Source organism: Macrosteles quadrilineatus, unplaced genomic scaffold (genome assembly GCF_028750875.1).
Source record: "Macrosteles quadrilineatus isolate MER2022 unplaced genomic scaffold, UCM_ALF_1.0 Scaffold_11__1_contigs__length_5352618, whole genome shotgun sequence".
NCBI classification, from domain to species: Eukaryota; Metazoa; Arthropoda; class Insecta; order Hemiptera; family Cicadellidae; genus Macrosteles; species Macrosteles quadrilineatus.
Window position 1 is genome coordinate 1,701,872 of NW_026542604.1, and position 19,326 is coordinate 1,721,197.

Below are 19,326 nucleotides of genomic sequence, written 5' to 3' on the forward strand. Positions count from 1 at the left end.
TATTGCAGTTACCAAAAAAGACATACGAAATCAATTTTCACCATTTGTGGCACTGATCTATAAAAACCAAAAAATGGGTAACAATTTACAGGTACCTATAGAAACTTGTGACTCGCGGGTCACGGGGTGATCGTCTGTAGAACTCACGGTCACGGCGCGATCGTCGTCATGACTCGCGGTCACGGCGCGATCGTCGGTATGACTCCGCGGTCACGGGGTTATCGTCGGTATGACTCCACGGTCATGGCGCGATCGTCGGTATGACTCCACGGTCATGGCGCGATCGTCGGTATGTCTCCACGGTCACGGTGCGATTGTCGGTATGACTCGCGGTCACGGCTCGATTGTCAGCATGACTCCGCCATCACGGCATGATCGTCAGTATGACTCCGCGGTCACGGCGCGATTGTCGGTAGGACTCTGCGGTCACGGCGCGATCGTCGGTATGACTTGCGGTCATGGCGCGATCGTCGGTAGGACTCCGCGGTCACGTCGTGATCGTCGGTATGACTCGCCATCATGGCATGACCGTCAGTATGACTCTGCGGTAACGGCGCGATTGTCGGTAGGACTCCGCGGTCACGGCGCGATCGTCAGTATGACTCGCGGTCACGGCGTGATCGTCGGTATGACTCGTGGTCACAGCGTGATCGTCGGTTGGACTTCGCGGTCACGGCGCGATCGTCGTTATGACTCCGCGGTCACGGCGTGACTGTCGGTATGACTCGCGGTCACGGCGTGATCGTCGTTATGACTCGCGGTCACGGTGCGATCGTCGGTATGACTCGTGGTCACAGCGTGATCGTCGTTATGACTCGCGGTCACGGTGCGATCGTCGGTCCAATAATCGCGGCCACGGCGCGATCGTCGTTATGACTCCGTAAATGTGTCCGCAGGCCCGCGTTTCTCGGCGTTTCGTGTCCGCGACAATGTCGCAGCGTCGCTCGTTGTTCTGCTTTGGGGTTTCATGAAAATATTCTAAAAATTAATCAGTCAACAGAACATTATTTTTAGAAAATAAATTGCCCGTGTTGATAGACTGTGATGGTTTACTTGTTCAACATATTGTTGGGGACATTTTGTATCACTGATTATTGTGTAGGTGAGTGTAAGTGGGGGTGTGACACCCAGCATAGCAGCTGCTGCCCAAAGTCAGCTGGCACAACTACTGGCGAGTCATGGAGACAGCATACTGCAGGTATTATCACTAGTACCTAATAGGTCTGAAACTGCATCCTTGTTAACCTCCTCTCCCCTTTCAAACATTTAAATAGGATACTGAACGTAAGTGAGTTCTCATTTGCTTTGTTGGATTTATGTTAATAAAATCTTAATAAAAATAAATTTTGATAAATGTTATCAGTGCCCTTTAAAAGTAACAATGGGTCCATGAGTAGGTTTAAAATCTTCTAGTCGGTGTCAGCACAGAAAACGTACTACTATAACCCAGAATGCCAACCGCATGGTAAAAAGCATTAAGCGGTTTGATAGAGCTTTGCCTGTCAATCCGTAGGCAGCGCCACCAGCGTTGCCATGCAATAGCATAGCAACGCTGGTGGCGCTGCCTACGGATTGACAGGCAAAGCTCTCTCAAACCGCTTAATGCTTTTTACCATGCGGTTGGCATTCTGGGTATAGTAGTACGTTTTCTGTGGTGTCAGGGGCAAGAGACAGAATAATGCGGTTTTACTCAAACTAGAGGTCGTCCTGTGGTCGAAAACTCTTATCAATAATATCTATTTTGTGCAAACTTCTTTATTATCACCCTACGCTGTAAATAAAACATGTGATTGTACAGGGTGTCTACCAACCGGGAAATCCGGGAAAACCGGGAATTGTACTTAATTTTTTACTGGCCATGAAATGTACGGGAATTGTCCTTAAATGCCAGACTATGTCCTTAAATTTTTAATGGGCCATAATTTTATTGATCGCTAGTTGGTTAGGAGCACATAAAAGGTTTATCAGATGTTTGTTTACATTTTCATAATTTATTACTAGAGTAATTATGCAATAAAAATCCCATTAGCAATCTCAAACCCATTAATATTTTATCACGACAATCAAGTGTCAAGTCAAGTACTTCCAAGAACTGTTGACTCAGTTCTAGCTAGCTCATAAAAGTTAGTTGTATGACTTTTATTCCTTTACAACTTCTTTTTTTATTACTAGGGTAATTATTATTAGATCCCAAACCTATTTTATCTGAAAATAATAGCTTTATAATGGCTGTTAAATTTCACTTCTTACTTGTACTTTAGGCTTGAAGATTCAATTTGCCGCGGCCATTGCCTAGTGCCATAAAACTGTTTATGGTTTCATATTAAACATGTAAATAATCTACAGTCTTATTTTGTAAGTTAACCCCTTTTTTATGGATATTTTATCTTTCAATTGACAAAACCACAAGCATTGTTGTTTGCATTAATGTTTTATCACTATGTAGGCCTGCTTGGTTTCAAATTATGTCATTGCATTTTCTGTATCTTTGTCTTATATTGTTGGCTATTCAGGTTTCAATGTTTTTTGTTTCCCATATATTTATTTAATGAGTTGTATGCTTTAAGCAATCTAAATCTTATGAACTAGAATGATGATAGTAACTTTGCTGCTATTATAACCTCATTGTTTGTTACTCAGTTTATATAGGCCCTCCTAAATAATTAGGTCTAGGCCTGGGTATTTTGATTCTTGAAAGAGCTGTAAAATATATTAAGAAAATGTAATTGAGCCTAAGATAAACAACTAATGATTGCTATGTGTCGATATTAACTTTGCAAATGAAAATACAATAATCTTACTCTGTGCTTATTGCTTATTGGTAGCCGCTTACCATACCTTGATTTTTTACTAAGAACTGAGTAACAATATGCATTAAAGATTTTTTTTTTCAAAAGTAGTCGAGAACCTAACGTTGTGCCAGGGCGAATCATGCCAAATTAATCCGCCTGGATCGGAGAAGCTATGTTATGAAGTTTACGTGACCGATGGAGATATTTGTCGATATCGCAGGAGACAATGATTGCATTTCTCTGTTACACTATAAAAGCTTTACCTAAAGTATAGGTAGGCCTATGTTTGTTTACTTTCAATAAATTTCTATTTTGAAATTTTTAACTCTTATCTATTATTATTTACTTTTCTCTCTGGTACAACTACAGTGAAAAACAAGATTAATACAGTTTGACAAATCAAAATTATTCGGTAGGCCTAATGACACCGACAAAGGTTACGGCAAAGTGTCCTTAAATGTACGGGAATTGTCCATGAATTTTTTTATCCAGAATGTAGTAGACACCCTGTTGTAATTTCTTCCATTTGTTTTGATTTTCTGTTTATAATTCGTAGTTATTTCGTCACTAACATGGCAATCTATAAGACCCATGGTAATTTTTTTTAAATTTAAAATTTATTTTTTGTGCTTATTTTTTAGCCTTTAATTTATAAAGGGATTCTGCACATCTACTGGCAAATATCTTTCTAACAGTATGCGTAGATTTTCCCTGCAATGCACACGAGCTGAGAAAAAAGGTTTTAAAGAAACATGCTTGCCTATTAATATGTTGATTTTGAAAGTGTACAACAAGATATTTCTAAACAAGGTCACATAAATCTTTATACAGTAGACCCCCTCTTAACCGACCCTAATGGGACCGGACCTAGGTCGGATAACTCCAAAGGTCGGTTAAAACGGGCAATCCCTAAAATCATATCATTGTGTATTGTTTCTACTTTTGTTTGTTTAGTTGAGTTGTTATTGACTATTAATTGCTGAATATTTTTCCTTAATTAGATAACTATCCCTTGAACAAATTAAATAAAGAATTCATTAAGGACTTAGGATTTGTTAATTTTGTGTTTTGTTCAAGTTTTTATTTGTTAGTTTTAATTTGTCTCCCCAGCTTGTAAACCCAGCTATTAAATGTCAATTTTTAAAAATTATGTTTTTGGCATTATTTAATTTTCTACACCTTGATTATTTACATAATTTGAATTGGCAAGATTGGTATTATTGGTATACTTGACATTTCATTGAGTGAACGTAGCCTAAACTGTAATAATTTTCTTAATCGCGCACAAAAAGATTCGATTTTTGAAAAAATCGAAAAGATTCGAGATTCGAGGTTTGATTTTTTTAAGATTCGGATTCGAGATTCAAAATTTCCGGATTCGACCATCACTAGTTTATGCCATGTTGGATTAACTGTAGTTTTCAGTTATCCACGGTCTCCCCCCCCCCCCATTACCGCGAATAATTGAGGTTCTACTACTACCGGTTAGTTCGGCTGTTTTGTAGTCCGGCCAGTGGTCCGGTCCCGGCTTAACTAGAGGGAGTCTACTGTAATGGCTTCTTCAAGCTTCAAGCCTTTCCTCAAACAGCTTTCATACAAGCTTATTTTAAAAGAGGCTATGCTGTATATGTGTCCGTTTGCTGTAAAGCACAAAGTAGAGTAACTCCTCAAATAAAATAGGGTTAAACACTGGTGATTTCGCTTAAGGGTTCAGTTTCAACACATTACCGTACTCAAAGAAACCATGTGATAGAACTACTGCAGTTTCTAAAGTGTTAGATAGTTTATGCTGCTATGTTAAATTGTACTGTTAAAAAGAACAAGCTAGTATTTATTTAATATTTTAAATAAATTAGTAAATCTTTGCCCATAAAGCCTTAATAATCATTAAGACAAAAAATGATGGAGGTTAACGTAAAAGATTTTTAGTAAAATTTATGATTTCAGAATAATTCCAGTCTAGCGGGAGCACCTAACAAAGATTCGGCTGCTCTACTTCAATCTTTGCAGGTATGGTTGTGTGGATTTAGAGGATTTACCTAATAATGTCATTATTATTACCCACAGTTACCTCTGTTGCTGATAATTTTCTAAAAAGGTTGAAATTTGTTTTTTTTTCAATCTCTAGAAATATAAATATAATTAATTAGTTTGTTGTTTATGATAAATGGTTGTATATATGTTGCAGACTGCGGTGTTGAGCTGGGCCAACACAGACTCGCTGGTGATGAAGGCTGCAGGTGGCCAGGTGGCTCTGGCGCAGGCTCCACAGGTGGTCATCAACACAGGTGTACGCCGCCCAGCCAACACACCTAGTGTGGTGGTGGCCAATCCTCAGCTGCTGGACACCTCACACAACGGTGTCATCATCAACGGCCTCCACGACCGAGTGTTGCTCAGCGAACAGCAGAACCGAGTGCAGATCGTAACTAGTGTTCCTCATTCATCAGTGTCTTTCAGTGATCAAAACCGGTTCCATACTATCGTGTCTCGTGCGCCGAGTTCGTGTTCAACGAGTATGTCCTTAGAACAGCAGAACAGAGTGCAGATTGTGTCTGGTGTTCCTACTTCCACCACAATGTCGCTGACAGAACAGCAGAACCGTGTGCAGATAGTTTCAGGCAGTCAGATGAGCACGGGGATGTCCTTAACCGATCAGCAGAGTCGAGTGCAGATCGTGTCGGGTGTGCCGAGTGCGAACTCCCTGTCTCTGACGGAACAACAGAACCGAGTCCAGATTGTGTCGGGAGTTCCTAACTCAACTTTGACTGAACAGCAAAATCGGGTGCAAATAGTTTCTGGTATCCCTAGTTCTAGCTCTGTCTCACTGACTGAGCAAAATCGTGTTCAAATTGTGTCGGGAGTGGCCAATCCTGCAATGTCTCTTAGTGAACAAAATAGAGTGCAAATTGTATCGGCTGTGCCACACTCAAGTGCAATGTCTCTGGAGCAACAAAACCGTGTTCAAATAGTTTCAGGAGTTCACAGCTCCAGTGCCATGTCCATGACAGAGCAGCAGAATCGAGTGCAGATTGTTTCTGGGATCACAAACAAAGCCATGTCACTTACCGAACAACAGAACAGAGTTCAAATTATCTCCAGCGTTCCCAGTGCTAATTCCATGTCTTTGACTGAACAACAAAATAGGGTGCAGATCGTATCGGGTATGCAAAATACTAACTCATTATCTTTAGAACAGCAAAACAGGGTTCAAATTGTGTCGGGAATGCAGGCCGGTGGGATGTCTTTAGCGGAGCAACAAAATAGGGTTCACATAGTTTCAGGAGTAGCTAACTCCAGCTTGTCTTGTGAACAGAATCGGGTTCAAATCGTGTCAGGGATGAGTAACTCAACAGGAATTCAAATCAATGAGCAGCCAACAAACAGAGTTCACGTTGTTTCAGCCTCTACCAACACGACTGAACATCCTAGTCGAGTACAGATCGTGTCTGGCATTCCCAACAGGACAGCTACTTCACTTGCAGACAGAATACATGTGGTGCAGAATGATCAAAGCAGAGTTCAGATTGCTAATAGTGTTCCTGGTTTGACATTTTCTGACCATCAGAACAGGCTCCATATAGTTTCAGGTAACACAAATTCCAACCCAGTGTTATCTGAGCAAAATAGAGTGCAAATAGTAACAGGGGTTCCTAACACTAATATTTTATCTTTGAGTGAACAGCAAAGCAGGGTACAAATTCTTTCTAACACAAGTCACAATAGTGTTTCTCTTGCTCCTGAACAACAGAGGGTGCAACTAGTGGCAGGACTTAGTTCAGATCCAACAGTGCAAATAATTACTTCCATGGCAAATACAGACCATTCTCGGATAACCGGGTCCAGTAATCTGACACTAAATGAACATCAAAGACTTCAAGTTGTTACTTCCCTAGCGAGCTCTGGAGGAATTAGCGACCAACAGCGAGTGCATATATTGTCTAATACTTCAAATGATAGGTTAAGGCCTCATATCGAACCTCAAAGACAAATGCAGAGCAGTGGTGTGCAAACAGTGGAACAGTCTTTAAGACCTCAGTACCAACTTAAACCCCTGGCGAGGTCCCCCCAAATGCCTCAGTACCATCAACAAACTGTGATTAGTCCGAGGTGTAACCCAGTAGCTTCTCCTCAGTCTCCTCGAGGTAGCAACAGTAAAAGTCCCATCATATATCCTAGCCACAGCCCTCAGCAGAATCAACAACCCTCTCCTCAACAACAGCAACAGACTCAACAACCCAAACCCTCATTCTCCAATCGTCCCAACCTTATTGTTGTTACACAGTCGTCACCTTCCCAATTCCACCACAGCTCGCAGACAACCACATCACAGTCTCAAGCTACTCAACACGAGGGTCACACCATTATCAATCATTATCCACCGCAGTTTGTCAGCAAACCTACACCTACGCACACATCACAACCACATCTCAACCATCAAATGGACACCTCCAACCACAACCACCCTTCTGTGATCACATCGCTGGCCAGTTGTCAGACAACCACGGCCATCACCAAGCCACTGCAAGCGGTCACCAGACAACCCCAAACACAGAGATTACCGACCACCACCTCCACCTCCACTGCGACCACTACCACCACGTCTATCGGTTCGTCCTATCAAAACTCGTTTCTTGACACTATTGCACAGTCTCATCCAAGCCTGGTGATAAACAAGTCACCCACTCCGCCGATTGCATCTAAAGCGCTCAAACCGAAAAAGTTACCAAAGAAATCCGCGGTGGTGAAACCGATGATGCACGAGGAGCGGACAGGGACACCTCCGTGTGAGAAGGAGCCAGAACCTCCCAGCCTGGTGCCTATCAGTACACAGTGTGAACAGACGCACACACCTAACATACAGAGGGTGCAGACAATACAGCTCACTCCTCAGAAACAACAGGTAAGACAACTGGTCGTCGCTGTACATTGCTAGACTTTAAGAATTGTAAATTTAAAATAAAAAGAATCAATGTTAAGTTAAATACTTTAATTAACTTTTTGCTTTTTTTAAATTGATTATGTTAATGAAGATTTTCTTATATCTATCTATGTATAAATTAGGTTTCACAAATTTGATTTCTCAGAACTCCTCTGTGGATTGTTAACTGATTTTGTTAGTTAATGGTGCATTTGAAAGATCTCATTGAGTAGATGTCATAAGGTACGACATTTGAAAAAGTTCCTTGGGTTCTGCCCCAGTGGCTTTAGAAATTCCCATGTTATCCTTATTAAGAACAGATTTGTTTACATTACAATCATGGATAATTTTATTGGTGATAACATTAAGTTGCAATTCAAGGAAATACTAACATTTACTGACTTAGTTTAAATTATATACTTTACATTATTTCTGTGCTTAAAACTATTTCTTTCTGCATAATATGATTTGTAATGATTTAATGGAATTGAGCAATCAAGTATTAGTAGGGTCTACCGGGACACTTAAAAGGTTTTATTATTAGGTTCATGAGAAACATTTATTAGCTCAACTATATTAACTAGCAAATGAGGATTTGTGTACATATTATAATAAAAGAAGACTAGGACTACATTCAAGAAACCTGTATTAAAAATCTTAAGGTCAATTTACACACATCAGTTACGGCACGTCACAGTTAAAAAAAATATTCTTTAATGGATTTTCAATTGCACTATCTACACTCATCCGTTTCAGTTCAGTCAGTCGCTCTGCCGGCGTCCGTCAGTCAATTTTACATTTCTTTCCACCGATATTTTTGGATTGTTCGGACTCCTGACAAACCTGTTTGAGGTTAAAAAATAGTGTGTTTGTTATTTAAATGGTAGTGTTGATATTTTGAGTACTGTTTGTAACAATCAACAAGATGGACGATGAAAATTTAATAGAATATAGGTCTACAATTTAAAATTTTTTACTGTAAATATTAGAGACAGAAGACTGACTGAAACCAACTGACAGACAGTTGACTGAGAAATTGCGGATGCAACTGAGACTAAACTGTAACTGGACTGTAGCAGAACTGTTACTGAACTGATATGTGTGAATCGACCTTTATAGGGGCACAGACATTTTTTTCATATTGTTATTCTGTAGTTTTTATCTTCCTAAGTAATTTTTATCATAGATATAAAAACACAATTATTTATGCTGAATTATAATGTGCATGTATTTAGCTGCACAAAAATACATATCAAGGTAGATTTTTAATTTTTAATAAGCATTGCTGCAAAATGCCCGAACATTTACCGACACCACACAACAAATTACTGACACTAGCAGGGTTAATTGATGTATAAAAGCAACCTACCAAAAAAAAGTCTAACAAATGTGACAGATAGATAATGCAAGAAATTTAATTTGGTAGTCCTACTCGAGTAATGTGAATAATTAATTTTGATAGCTTTTTTTATAATGACTGGCGACAATGGTGGTACCTTGTAGGCTATGCCATCAATGAATGACGAAGATGAACAACTTTATGTGGCTATGGATAAGTAGACATTAGTAGAAAACATTAAAAAACAAGGCCAGCTTCTGAAAAAAAAATATTTACAAGAAATTTTTGTATGAACAGAGTGAGTATTTCCGTTACTTATATCATCTTTGAGTTGAGTCTTTAAAAAAACTCATTGAAAATTATGACTGTTATTAGTTTAAAATAACTCATGTAATACTTGACAATATTGCTCGATTGCAAGCAACAGGTACACTAGTTTAATTAGTATCAAAAATAAAATTAAGGCTACAATATTGAAAAAAATAAAGCAATGGTTTGAACTTTTTATAGTGATTGCAATTTAATGGTACTTAAGAAGCTTTATTGTGTATTTTTTTAAATTGTTTTCTAAACCTGAGAAAACTTGTTTTTACCAATTGTGACAAAAATGTCTCAATGGTCCTTTAACATTATCATCTGATTGTAAAATATGTTCTCTTAAGATTTTTTTATCTGTAGCATCTGAAAGCTGTACAAAACCAAATCCAACTGCTGTCATCCAAGAAGCCGAGAACTCCTCAAGAAAACCAAAGCCTGCAGCGGTTGTTTATGGAGCAGCAAAAGATATTGTTCTCAGGAAAGCTGATCCCCACCATTCCAGGACAGCATGCTCAGGGCATTACTTTTGTGAGTATCAATCAATGTGCAAAGACTAACAAATAATACCTTCATTTGCTGTGTCTATTGAATTTTAAATGCCAGTTGATCAGTGTATGGTAAAAAAAAACGCCAAGTTGCAGTTTTGTTTTGTCATCCAAACCAATTTGAAATGGTTAAACACTATTTTAATTGAACAAAATTAAAAATGTTTTTGCGCAAACTAAGACTGAAATTTTACTTCATGTTCTACTCATTGCATGATGATATTGAAATCTAGTTTGTTTCAGTATACAGTATAAATTAGTGATGGGTCGGTACCACTTTACAATGTCGGTTCCGGTACCGGTTCCTAACCAAAATCGGTTCTTGGTTCCGGTACCATCGGTACCTCATTTTAAATTAGGCTACTTAATTGTTTTATTTTAAAACAAAATTTCCCTATTTAATTTTTTAAAACTGATTATTTTTAATTAGGTTGGTTATGTCAAGGTATTAAGAAAAAAATCATAGGCCTATTTTTGGGATTGTCGAAATGACTCCGCGGTACCGGCAGGAACGTCGAAATGACTCGCGGTCACGGGGGATTGTTGAAATGACTACGCGGTCACGAGGGGATCGTTGAAATTATTCCGCGGTCACGGCGCGATCGTCAAAATCACTCGCGGTTACGGCGCGATCGTCGAAATGACTTCGCCTCCTGCGTTCGCAGAACTATCAGGAACATCTCTCGCGATAGCGGCGTCATTGTCACTTGCAGAGCAGCAAAATCGCCGACGGATCAAATCCCGTCCCAAAAAATTCCCGAATAAAATGTAATCCCGTCCCGAAAATCAAGAATATTTTTTCCCCGAAAATTTCCCGAATTTATTGTTGATAATTCTGATAAATATGCCCTTTTAAATAGCCTTAAAGGAAATAATTATCATGGTTGACAATTTGAATTTTGTACATGAGTAAATAAAAATATAACCTATCAACACCAACGATTCCCAGTCCCGGTACTTTTCCCAAGAACCGGTGGGACCGACATTTGACGTTAAGTACCCGCCCATCACTATTATAAATATTTGTCATAAAATAAAATAATTTATTGACACAACAATGCAGTACTTGCAGGTGTCTACTAACATGGTTATAGAAAATTATTAGCGAATTTCTCTATAGGGAAGTAGCTATTTTACAAAACAGAGTTACAAAATATTTAAATGCATTGAATACAACAGCAAATACACAAAAGTACAACAGGGGGTCTGTGTGGCAGTCAAACACCCTAAGCAGGTGTCTGCTAAAATATCTGGAAATGGAATAAATTACTAACCTCTTCTAGTGGCATTTACCTCATTGCAGCCTTTAAAAAAAATCACTGTTAACTGTTGACATTTGTGTGGTAAATGGATGGACAGCTTTAAAAGAGGTTTATTTGGTTGACCTGTGTAAAGGATAACTGTAGGTATAGGTTTTTTTTATCTCCAATTTTGTTAGGCCTATTTATTAGCAAATTTCCCATATAGGGAATAAGCTATTACCGTAGTACTACAGTACTCATGGTAAGACCTGGACCCGGGACCGATTTACTTTTCGCGAACCAATTTAAGTTCGCGAACCAGCATGATCGGACCATGGGAACAAGGGTTTATGGGGTAAAAATTGGGTTTTCCCATTTTTTACCCTAAAAACATCAAATTTAGCAATTTATTTCCAAACCATTTTGATTTTGTAGAGCTTAAAAAACAAATCATTTAGTATATTTAAGCGTTATTATGCGCATAATGGTTACGGAGAAAATTCCAACAAAATTAAAATTTAAAATTCTTATGTTATTCTCATGGAGAATAAGTAAACTGTTGTTGTTTGCTTGTTTATGAGCATATTTTGATCACATTTGGAAAATGCATTTATTTCATACTAAACTATTAACATTTTTCAACAAAATTTTTTACCCTCCCTGTTGGAGCAAACCTAGAGTACTCTTTTAACTAATGATGTTTAAATAGGGAATAAATGTGATATTTTTAAGGAGACATTTTAGTGTAAATCCAATCAGGCAAATTGAAATTAGCTTAGTCTGCTGGTTTGCTGCGGCAGGGGTATTTTTTACTGAATCTGGCCAAAATCATTCTTATTTTCATGCATGTTTTTTATGACTAATTGACTAATTGTAAAGTTTTACTAATTTTGCTGCTCTTATAAAGCTTACATGGTTGGAACAGTACGTTGTTTGTGATGATATTGGATTGTATTACAGCAAGTGTCAACGCCTGTAAGAGTGTTGCCCGCTCCGCCCAGTAGTCCCCGCCAGCCTCCGCCACCTCCACCTCCAGTCTCAGCACCCCCACCTCCTCCACCACCACCACCTCCCCCTACTGTGTCTAAAGCTACATCACCTATACACGTTCAGGTTGGTATAACAAATTAGTTGATACTATTTTTGTTCAGAATCATTGTTGTACCTCTGGATATTGATAGAAAGTATTTCTTTACATTACATTAAATGTTTTACCAGATATACCCAAGGATATTGTAAGGTAATGAAATACTTTCTATCACTATTCTCTTAGTTGATTATCAAAACTAGAGATCTGTCAAAGTAGTTATGACTTGTGCTATACACTACACTGGTCTATTTGCGTACTGAAATATTTTTTCACTACATACACAAGCCAATAATTAGCTTCATGTAATTCCTATTCCTATTTTAAAATTGTCTTACTAACAATATAACTCCAATATTTAGGACAACAAGGAGATTGGATGGTCGAAGTTATACTGTATTCTTGTATATTAAAATACTTTTTGCCCTAGCCAAATTTATGAAATTAGGTGTGATCAAACTATTTTTTAAATTGCGTCTGCTGCTTAACTATGTATTGTATTTTCAAACTTTTAAGACCAGTGTTGTTTTATAGTAAAGCAAACAAATATAGGCTTGGAAATGGGAGTAAAAATTAACATCCTAGCTTTTGCGGATGATGTAGTCATCCTGTCAAAAAACAGAAATGACCTAGAGGAGTTAACCAGACTGTTCATAAAAAAAAACAGAGAAATTGGGCCTAAAGATTAATGATGATAAGACGAAATACATGCACTTCACGAGACAGCCAAATGAAATGAGGCCAATGAGGACAAATGAAATTATTATAGATTGACATAATTTTGAAGTTGTTGAACAATTGAAATATCTAGGGGTAATTATATGAAGAAATGGAAATAAATTATAGGATTGCTCAGGCCAATAAATGTATTTACACTTGTAGGAAATTGTTGACTTCAAAGATTCTCCTGCATAGAACAAAAATAAAAATATATCATAGTATAATTCGACTAGTATTAACATATGGAGCTGAAACTTGGATTTTAAACAAAAAATAAGAAAACAAAATGCATTTTTAAGAATGATATATGGCCCAACACAAGAAAATGGAGAATGGAGGAAAAGGCATAATAGGGAAATAAGGAATAGTAGCACACGTGAAAGCAAGGAGAATAAGGTGGGCAGGATACGCACTACGAAGAGAACGGGGTTCACTATTAAAAGAAGCAACCATAGGAAAGCCAGAAGGGAAACAACCATTAGGAAGGCCCAAGGAGATATGGTGGGATAGTGTCTCCTAGGACTTCAGAGAAGTGGGGGTAGCAGTGGAAGAGGCAGAAGATAGAGAGATATGGAGAGCAGTTTTTGGTGCGGCCAAATCCCGCATTGGGCATAAATGGCCAGGGAAGGTTGTGAGTGAATGAGTTGTTTTATTGCAAAGTTAACCCTAGATTTATGAGAGCAAACTTTATATTTTGACATATCCTCATTTTCAAATTTTCTGAAAGTTTTCCTTCATCCAAGGCTCCAACGATGCATTTAATAGGTCTATCTATAGTCATTCTTAGGAACTTGAAAACTAAAATGGTTTTAAACTTCTATTTAAAGGATAGTAAATAGTTTTGTTGAACTTTTTATCCATTTCATCAATTGATGGTTCAAGTGAACTACCCACGTTCTGATAAGTAAAATGCTAGTCAAGTATGTTGTGTTTTGCAGGTTGGCACACAAACCAGCTGTGAACCGTCTCCGAGTCCTCCAACTCTCAGTCTCGCCAAGAGAGCCACCTTGTGAGTAAACTAAACAAACTGTACAACTCCCCTTACTTATTAGACCTTGGAATCTCCTACCACCTCTGATTGTACCGTACGATTTTGCTTGTACTGGGTCACTGTGTTTCCGTGTTTTCATTATATATATTTTGTGTTAAATTTATGTATTTAAATTTATTTGTGTCATTCAGATGTGTTTTCGAAATAAATAAGATTCTAAATAGTGATGGACGGGATTCAATTTTTAGTTAAGGACAGGATTTTTATTTCCTTCCCGATTTTTGGGATGGGGCGAGACTTTTTCCTGTGCATAAAAAGAAAATCTTGAGTATTGCAGTTACAAAAAAGACAAACAAAAGAAATTTGTACTGTTTGTGGCACTGATCTATAAAAACAAAAAAAACGGCGCGATGGTTGGTATGACTCACGGTCTCAGCGGGATCATCAGTATGACTCAGTGTTCACGACACTATCCTCAAAATGACTCACGGTCACAGCGCAATCGTCAAAATTACTTCGCCTCTTGCGTTCGCGGAACTATCGTGAACATCTCTCGCGATAGCGGTGTCACCATCACTCGCGAAGCAGCAAAATTGCCGACTGAAATGTAATCCTGTCCCAAAAATCGAGAATATTTTTTTCCTGAAAATTTCCTAAAATTTCGGGACCGGTCCATCCCTAATTTTAGAAACTATAAGAAACTAACTAATTTTATATTGTATTTTTCTCACTGTAAATCAGTTTGATATTTTCCTGGTTTATCTTTGCTTCTCTGACCATTCAACCCCTATTTTGGTCCCGACTAATGCAGTAATCCCAAACCTAAGGAGTGTGAAGGGTTCTTTATGTATTAGGTTTTGGAAACCAGAATTTGTGATAAGTTTCCTTGGTCGCACTGACATTGAATAGTCGAGTTAGCCCCAAAGCTCACCCAAGCAGTCACTTCATTTTAGCATTCTGTACTTATTATTTTTTTTATGTAGTAAAACAACAGTCTGCATACGAAAAGTATAATGCTATTTTTTTGTAGGTACTGTGTGTAGTAATGTTAAAGTAGTTATTTGTAAAAGCAATAATTCTTTTGGAGATGTTTCTGAATTAGTTGTATTAAAGTCAGTAATTTTTTATCATCATATCGTTTTTAGCTTGAAGAAGAGATATAAACGAAATAATAAATGTATTAACTAAATAACTTAACCTATTGTTTACAAAAACACCTTTAATTCTCTACAAACAAATTTTACATCTTCCAAAAAAGATAATTAAATTAAGAATATACAATCAATAGGCCTACAAATGTAAGCACACATGCATCAGCAATAATGCAAACTACAGTAACCCTACAACTTGTGGACTATATTTGAAATCTTTAGAAACACACAATGTCTCTGTAGTCACCCTGTATTAAAATATCCCCACCACAGGATTGATCAGCAGCAGAGAGCAGACAGACAAGGAGCGACGGCGCCCGATGTCAACACTCCGTTTGCTGGCACTAGCGATGCGGTCAAGCGGCTGGTCAGATACCACTGCCTGGACGAGCCTGTGTTTAGTGAGGGCGACCTGCAGAAGGCGGACGAGATCTTTGAGGCGACTGCGCGACACTTGCTGGACAAGAACCAGCAGATGCTCAACAAGTATCGTTACCTGCTTCTGATGGAAAGCATGGTGAGTCGACACCTCGGTTAAAAGTAATTAGTGAAAATACAATCAAATCAACATTCTTTGGAGTTTTGATGTATGGTCATCAAGGTACATGTAATGTTTTCAGTCTGAATTGGTGTTGGTTTCTTAGAAAGTTGTGAATAATTTTTCTTGGGTATACCTTAGATATGAATAAATGACTTTATTTCCATTGAGAACAAACTTATTACATGCATTTACAGTATTGGAAATTGACTGGCCGCTTTTCAAGTAGTGCGGTCAGTTAGAACAAATAAATACAATAAATTATAACATATTTTGAGTCTAGCATCATGCATTAAAAATACTCTCATGCCGCCATTTGGGTATCTGCTAAATACATATATTAAAATATAAATAAATAACAATGAAGTGTTGCAAATTATTCAAGCACAATTAAATAACAATAATTATAGGTAATAAATAATAAAACAACAATAATTATGGAAACTTAACGAAAGGTAGAAAGTCATTTCATTCTTACATGCAACTATTGGCCTTTGGTACCATATCTATGAGATAACATTGCTTAAATAATCGATGTTTTGTTGTGCAGTAAGCCAGAGATTCAATTGTTTGGAGAATGATTTTAGATTTGTGAGATTTTTAATGTTTGAAGGAACTTGATTAAAATACTTCGGTCCTAAATACTCAAAGGAATGGCGAAAAATTGATTTATTGACTTTGGTTGTCTGAAATTATTTTGACGTACATACCTAGTATTGTAATACACATTGTCACTAACCACATTTCCACTCCTTATAAAAAATAATCTCTGGACCTTGAAAACAAAAAGATGTTGAATAGGTTTAATATTTAAATGCTTATAAAGAGGGAAAGAAGATTCTGTTTTGAATTTGTTTAAAATTATACGTAAAAAATAGTTTTGGGTGGTTCTCAGTTTATCTATCAAATATTTATAAGTTCCGCCCCAACATATTAATCCATATTGTAATCTAGAGTTTATTAATGCAAAATACAGTGATCGTAACAAATCAATACTACAAATATTCCTTAAAAAATAAAATGTTCTAATTGAAGACCTTAATTTTGCATGCAAACTAAGTATATGTTGATCAAAACTCATTTTTTTGTCCAAAATAATTCCTAGATATTTAAATTTGTTTACTCTTTCTAAAGGTTGGCAGTCACAGACTACTAAATTACATGAAGCAGAATGATAAGTGAGAGGAAAAGGTATTTCAAAACCTGAAAGATCAAAATTGATATATTTTGTTTTATTTGCATTCTGTTTTGGAGGCACCATTGTCTTAACAACAAGAGATCGTGATTGATTGACTCACCAAGTATTACAGAATCTTTATTGCAGTAAAATATTGCTATGTCGTCCGCAAAAGCACTGACATCCCCCTTAAAATTAAGTTCCAATAAATCATTTATAAATATTAGAAATAAAATACCAGAGGTTACTGACCCTTGCGGAACACCTGACTCAACTGTTTTCGCAGTGCTGTAATGATTTAAACATTTTACTTTTTGTTTCCTTCCTACTAAGAAACTTCTGAACCAACACAACACAGTTCCCCTAATACCCAACGCTTCCAATTTATCTATGAGAATATCATGATCAACTAAATCAAACGCTTTTTTGAAATCAATAAAAAGTCCTGATGTTTTACAATTTGAGTTTAGACTATTGAATATTTGTTCTGTGACATTTAATAAAGCATCTTCAGTTGATTTACCCCTTACAAAACCAAATTGATTACTGCTAAGAAAGTTAATTTTCATCTAATACTTATTCAACCTTAACATCATTAACTTCTCAAATAATTTAGAAAAAACTGAAAGTAAACTAATTGGTCTTATATTGTCTAATTTTGAAGAATTTTTATCTTTTAAAATTGGTACGACAGAACTCAATTTCAGGCTTTCGGGAAATATGCCCAGACTAAAACTCTTATTGACAATATGTGTTAGTACTGGCGCTATGTCATCTATAACAAATTTTAGTAGTTGTGTAGAAATATTATCATATCCTGAAGATTTTTTATTCTTTAGACTTTTGACCACTAACTTTATTTCGTCTTCTGAAGTTGGTGCAATAAAAAATGATTGTTGTGAGGTGCGTAGTGGAAGCATATTTGTGGTCGAAACTCTTCTAGGACGGTCAGCTTGTACAGAGATAAGGTAATTGTTTATCTCCTCTGAGATAACGGATGGGTCCGTAGCATAAGTTCCATCTGATAATTCAACATTCTTAATATTCCTATCTGACACTTGCCCTGTCAAACTATTTATTATTTTCCATTGTTGTGATATGTCGTTGTTATTGTCTAACAATAGTTTAGAATAATATTGGTGTTTTGCAATACATATTTTCTCATTCAAATTATTACAAAATTTAGCAAAGAAATTTCTGAAAGTTGTGTCATATAAATGTCGCTTACTAATTCTATAAAGCTTTTTGCGCCTATTAATGCCATTCAAAATATCGAGAGTTATCCATGGGCTCAATGATTTAGCTTTTTGCACTCTACTTTGCCTGTTGACCTTTTTACAACTTGTTACAACTGAATACAGTACATCATTAAACTTACAGTAACAGCTATTTACATCTTCATCATTATATACTATGTCCCAGTTAATCACTTTCAATTTATCTTTTACTAAATCAAAATCAATTCGAAAACTATCATTATCAAACTTAGATATGCTTGTTACACTACTGTGAGATTTCCATGTATTTTTATGAACAAGTCCTAGAATACAATGATCTGTAATGCCATGATCATTAGCAGTGGCGGCGGAACCAGGGGGTCAGGGGGGTCAGTTGACCCCCCTGAAATTTTAGGAAGGGTCAGGGGGGTCAAGGGTCAGGGGTTCATATAAAAAATTTAAAGATATAAAGCATTCCGTACTGTATACGTTTATTTTTTAGGCCCAAGAAGAAAAGTATAAGTAGGCCTACTAACAGTTACTGAAGATAAGTACAAAGACAAACGTTCCACGATGACGCAGAAGAGATTGAACCATCTTGCCATCTTATCCGTCCATAGGGACATTGCTATATCTATTGATGATAAGCACATTGCAAGAATGTTTGTCAATAGAGTTGAAAGTCGCTGTGCAGTTTTCGGGAATTTCAAAGACTGAAGTTCAAGTTAGGGCCTACTAAAGTTTCATCAGCAGAAGTTTAAAATTCTAGTAAACTTGTAGTAGGCTAATATCTTGAGATTCTCGTGTGGGATTTTACTTATTTTAGCAATAATTCATCAAAAAGGTTTTGTATTTCTTAGTAATTTTATGTTGTGCCAATACAATGTTTGTAATGTTTTTTGTGTAAACCATTATTTATCCCCAGTGGACACACTTACTTGGTTATACCCTACCTTCTTACTTTTGTGATTAACTATAATCAAGCAGCCAATTTTAATTTAACTTATTATTAATTTAGTTTTGAGGGGGAGGGGCAGAGCCTGCCGAAATTACGCAAACACATAAATCCCTATGGCCTAGAGCTTGTTTACTCTTCTCTGTCGTCTGCAGTAACTCATCGCTGACATCTTTAGTAAAATCTGGGCACCAGTACTTCATTTTATGTTTGTTTGAGATGTATGTGTATTATTTATTATAATGTTTTTACAATGAACAGATTAGCGTCTTTGTTAAATTGTAAATTTTCTTTGTTACTGCTTGAAGAAAAATGTTCTTCAGGTAGCCTAAAA

At 37.0% G+C, this 19,326-nt stretch overlaps 1 protein-coding gene across 2 annotated transcripts in view; it reads left to right on the plus strand.

The window, feature by feature from the left end:
* The window catches only part of LOC129004788 (mucin-4-like), a 34,130-nt gene that overhangs the window by 6,177 nt on the left and 8,627 nt on the right, over positions 1-19,326 (plus strand). For both annotated transcript variants that reach the window (XM_054433425.1, XM_054433426.1), the window contains exons 7-13: positions 1,103-1,198; positions 4,740-4,802; positions 4,981-7,695; positions 9,731-9,898; positions 12,117-12,269; positions 13,902-13,972; positions 15,379-15,622. In XM_054433425.1, the coding sequence (XP_054289400.1) occupies positions 1,103-1,198; positions 4,740-4,802; positions 4,981-7,695; positions 9,731-9,898; positions 12,117-12,269; positions 13,902-13,972; positions 15,379-15,622 (3,510 nt within the window). The remainder of the gene's footprint in view (positions 1-1,102; positions 1,199-4,739; positions 4,803-4,980; positions 7,696-9,730; positions 9,899-12,116; positions 12,270-13,901; positions 13,973-15,378; positions 15,623-19,326) is intronic.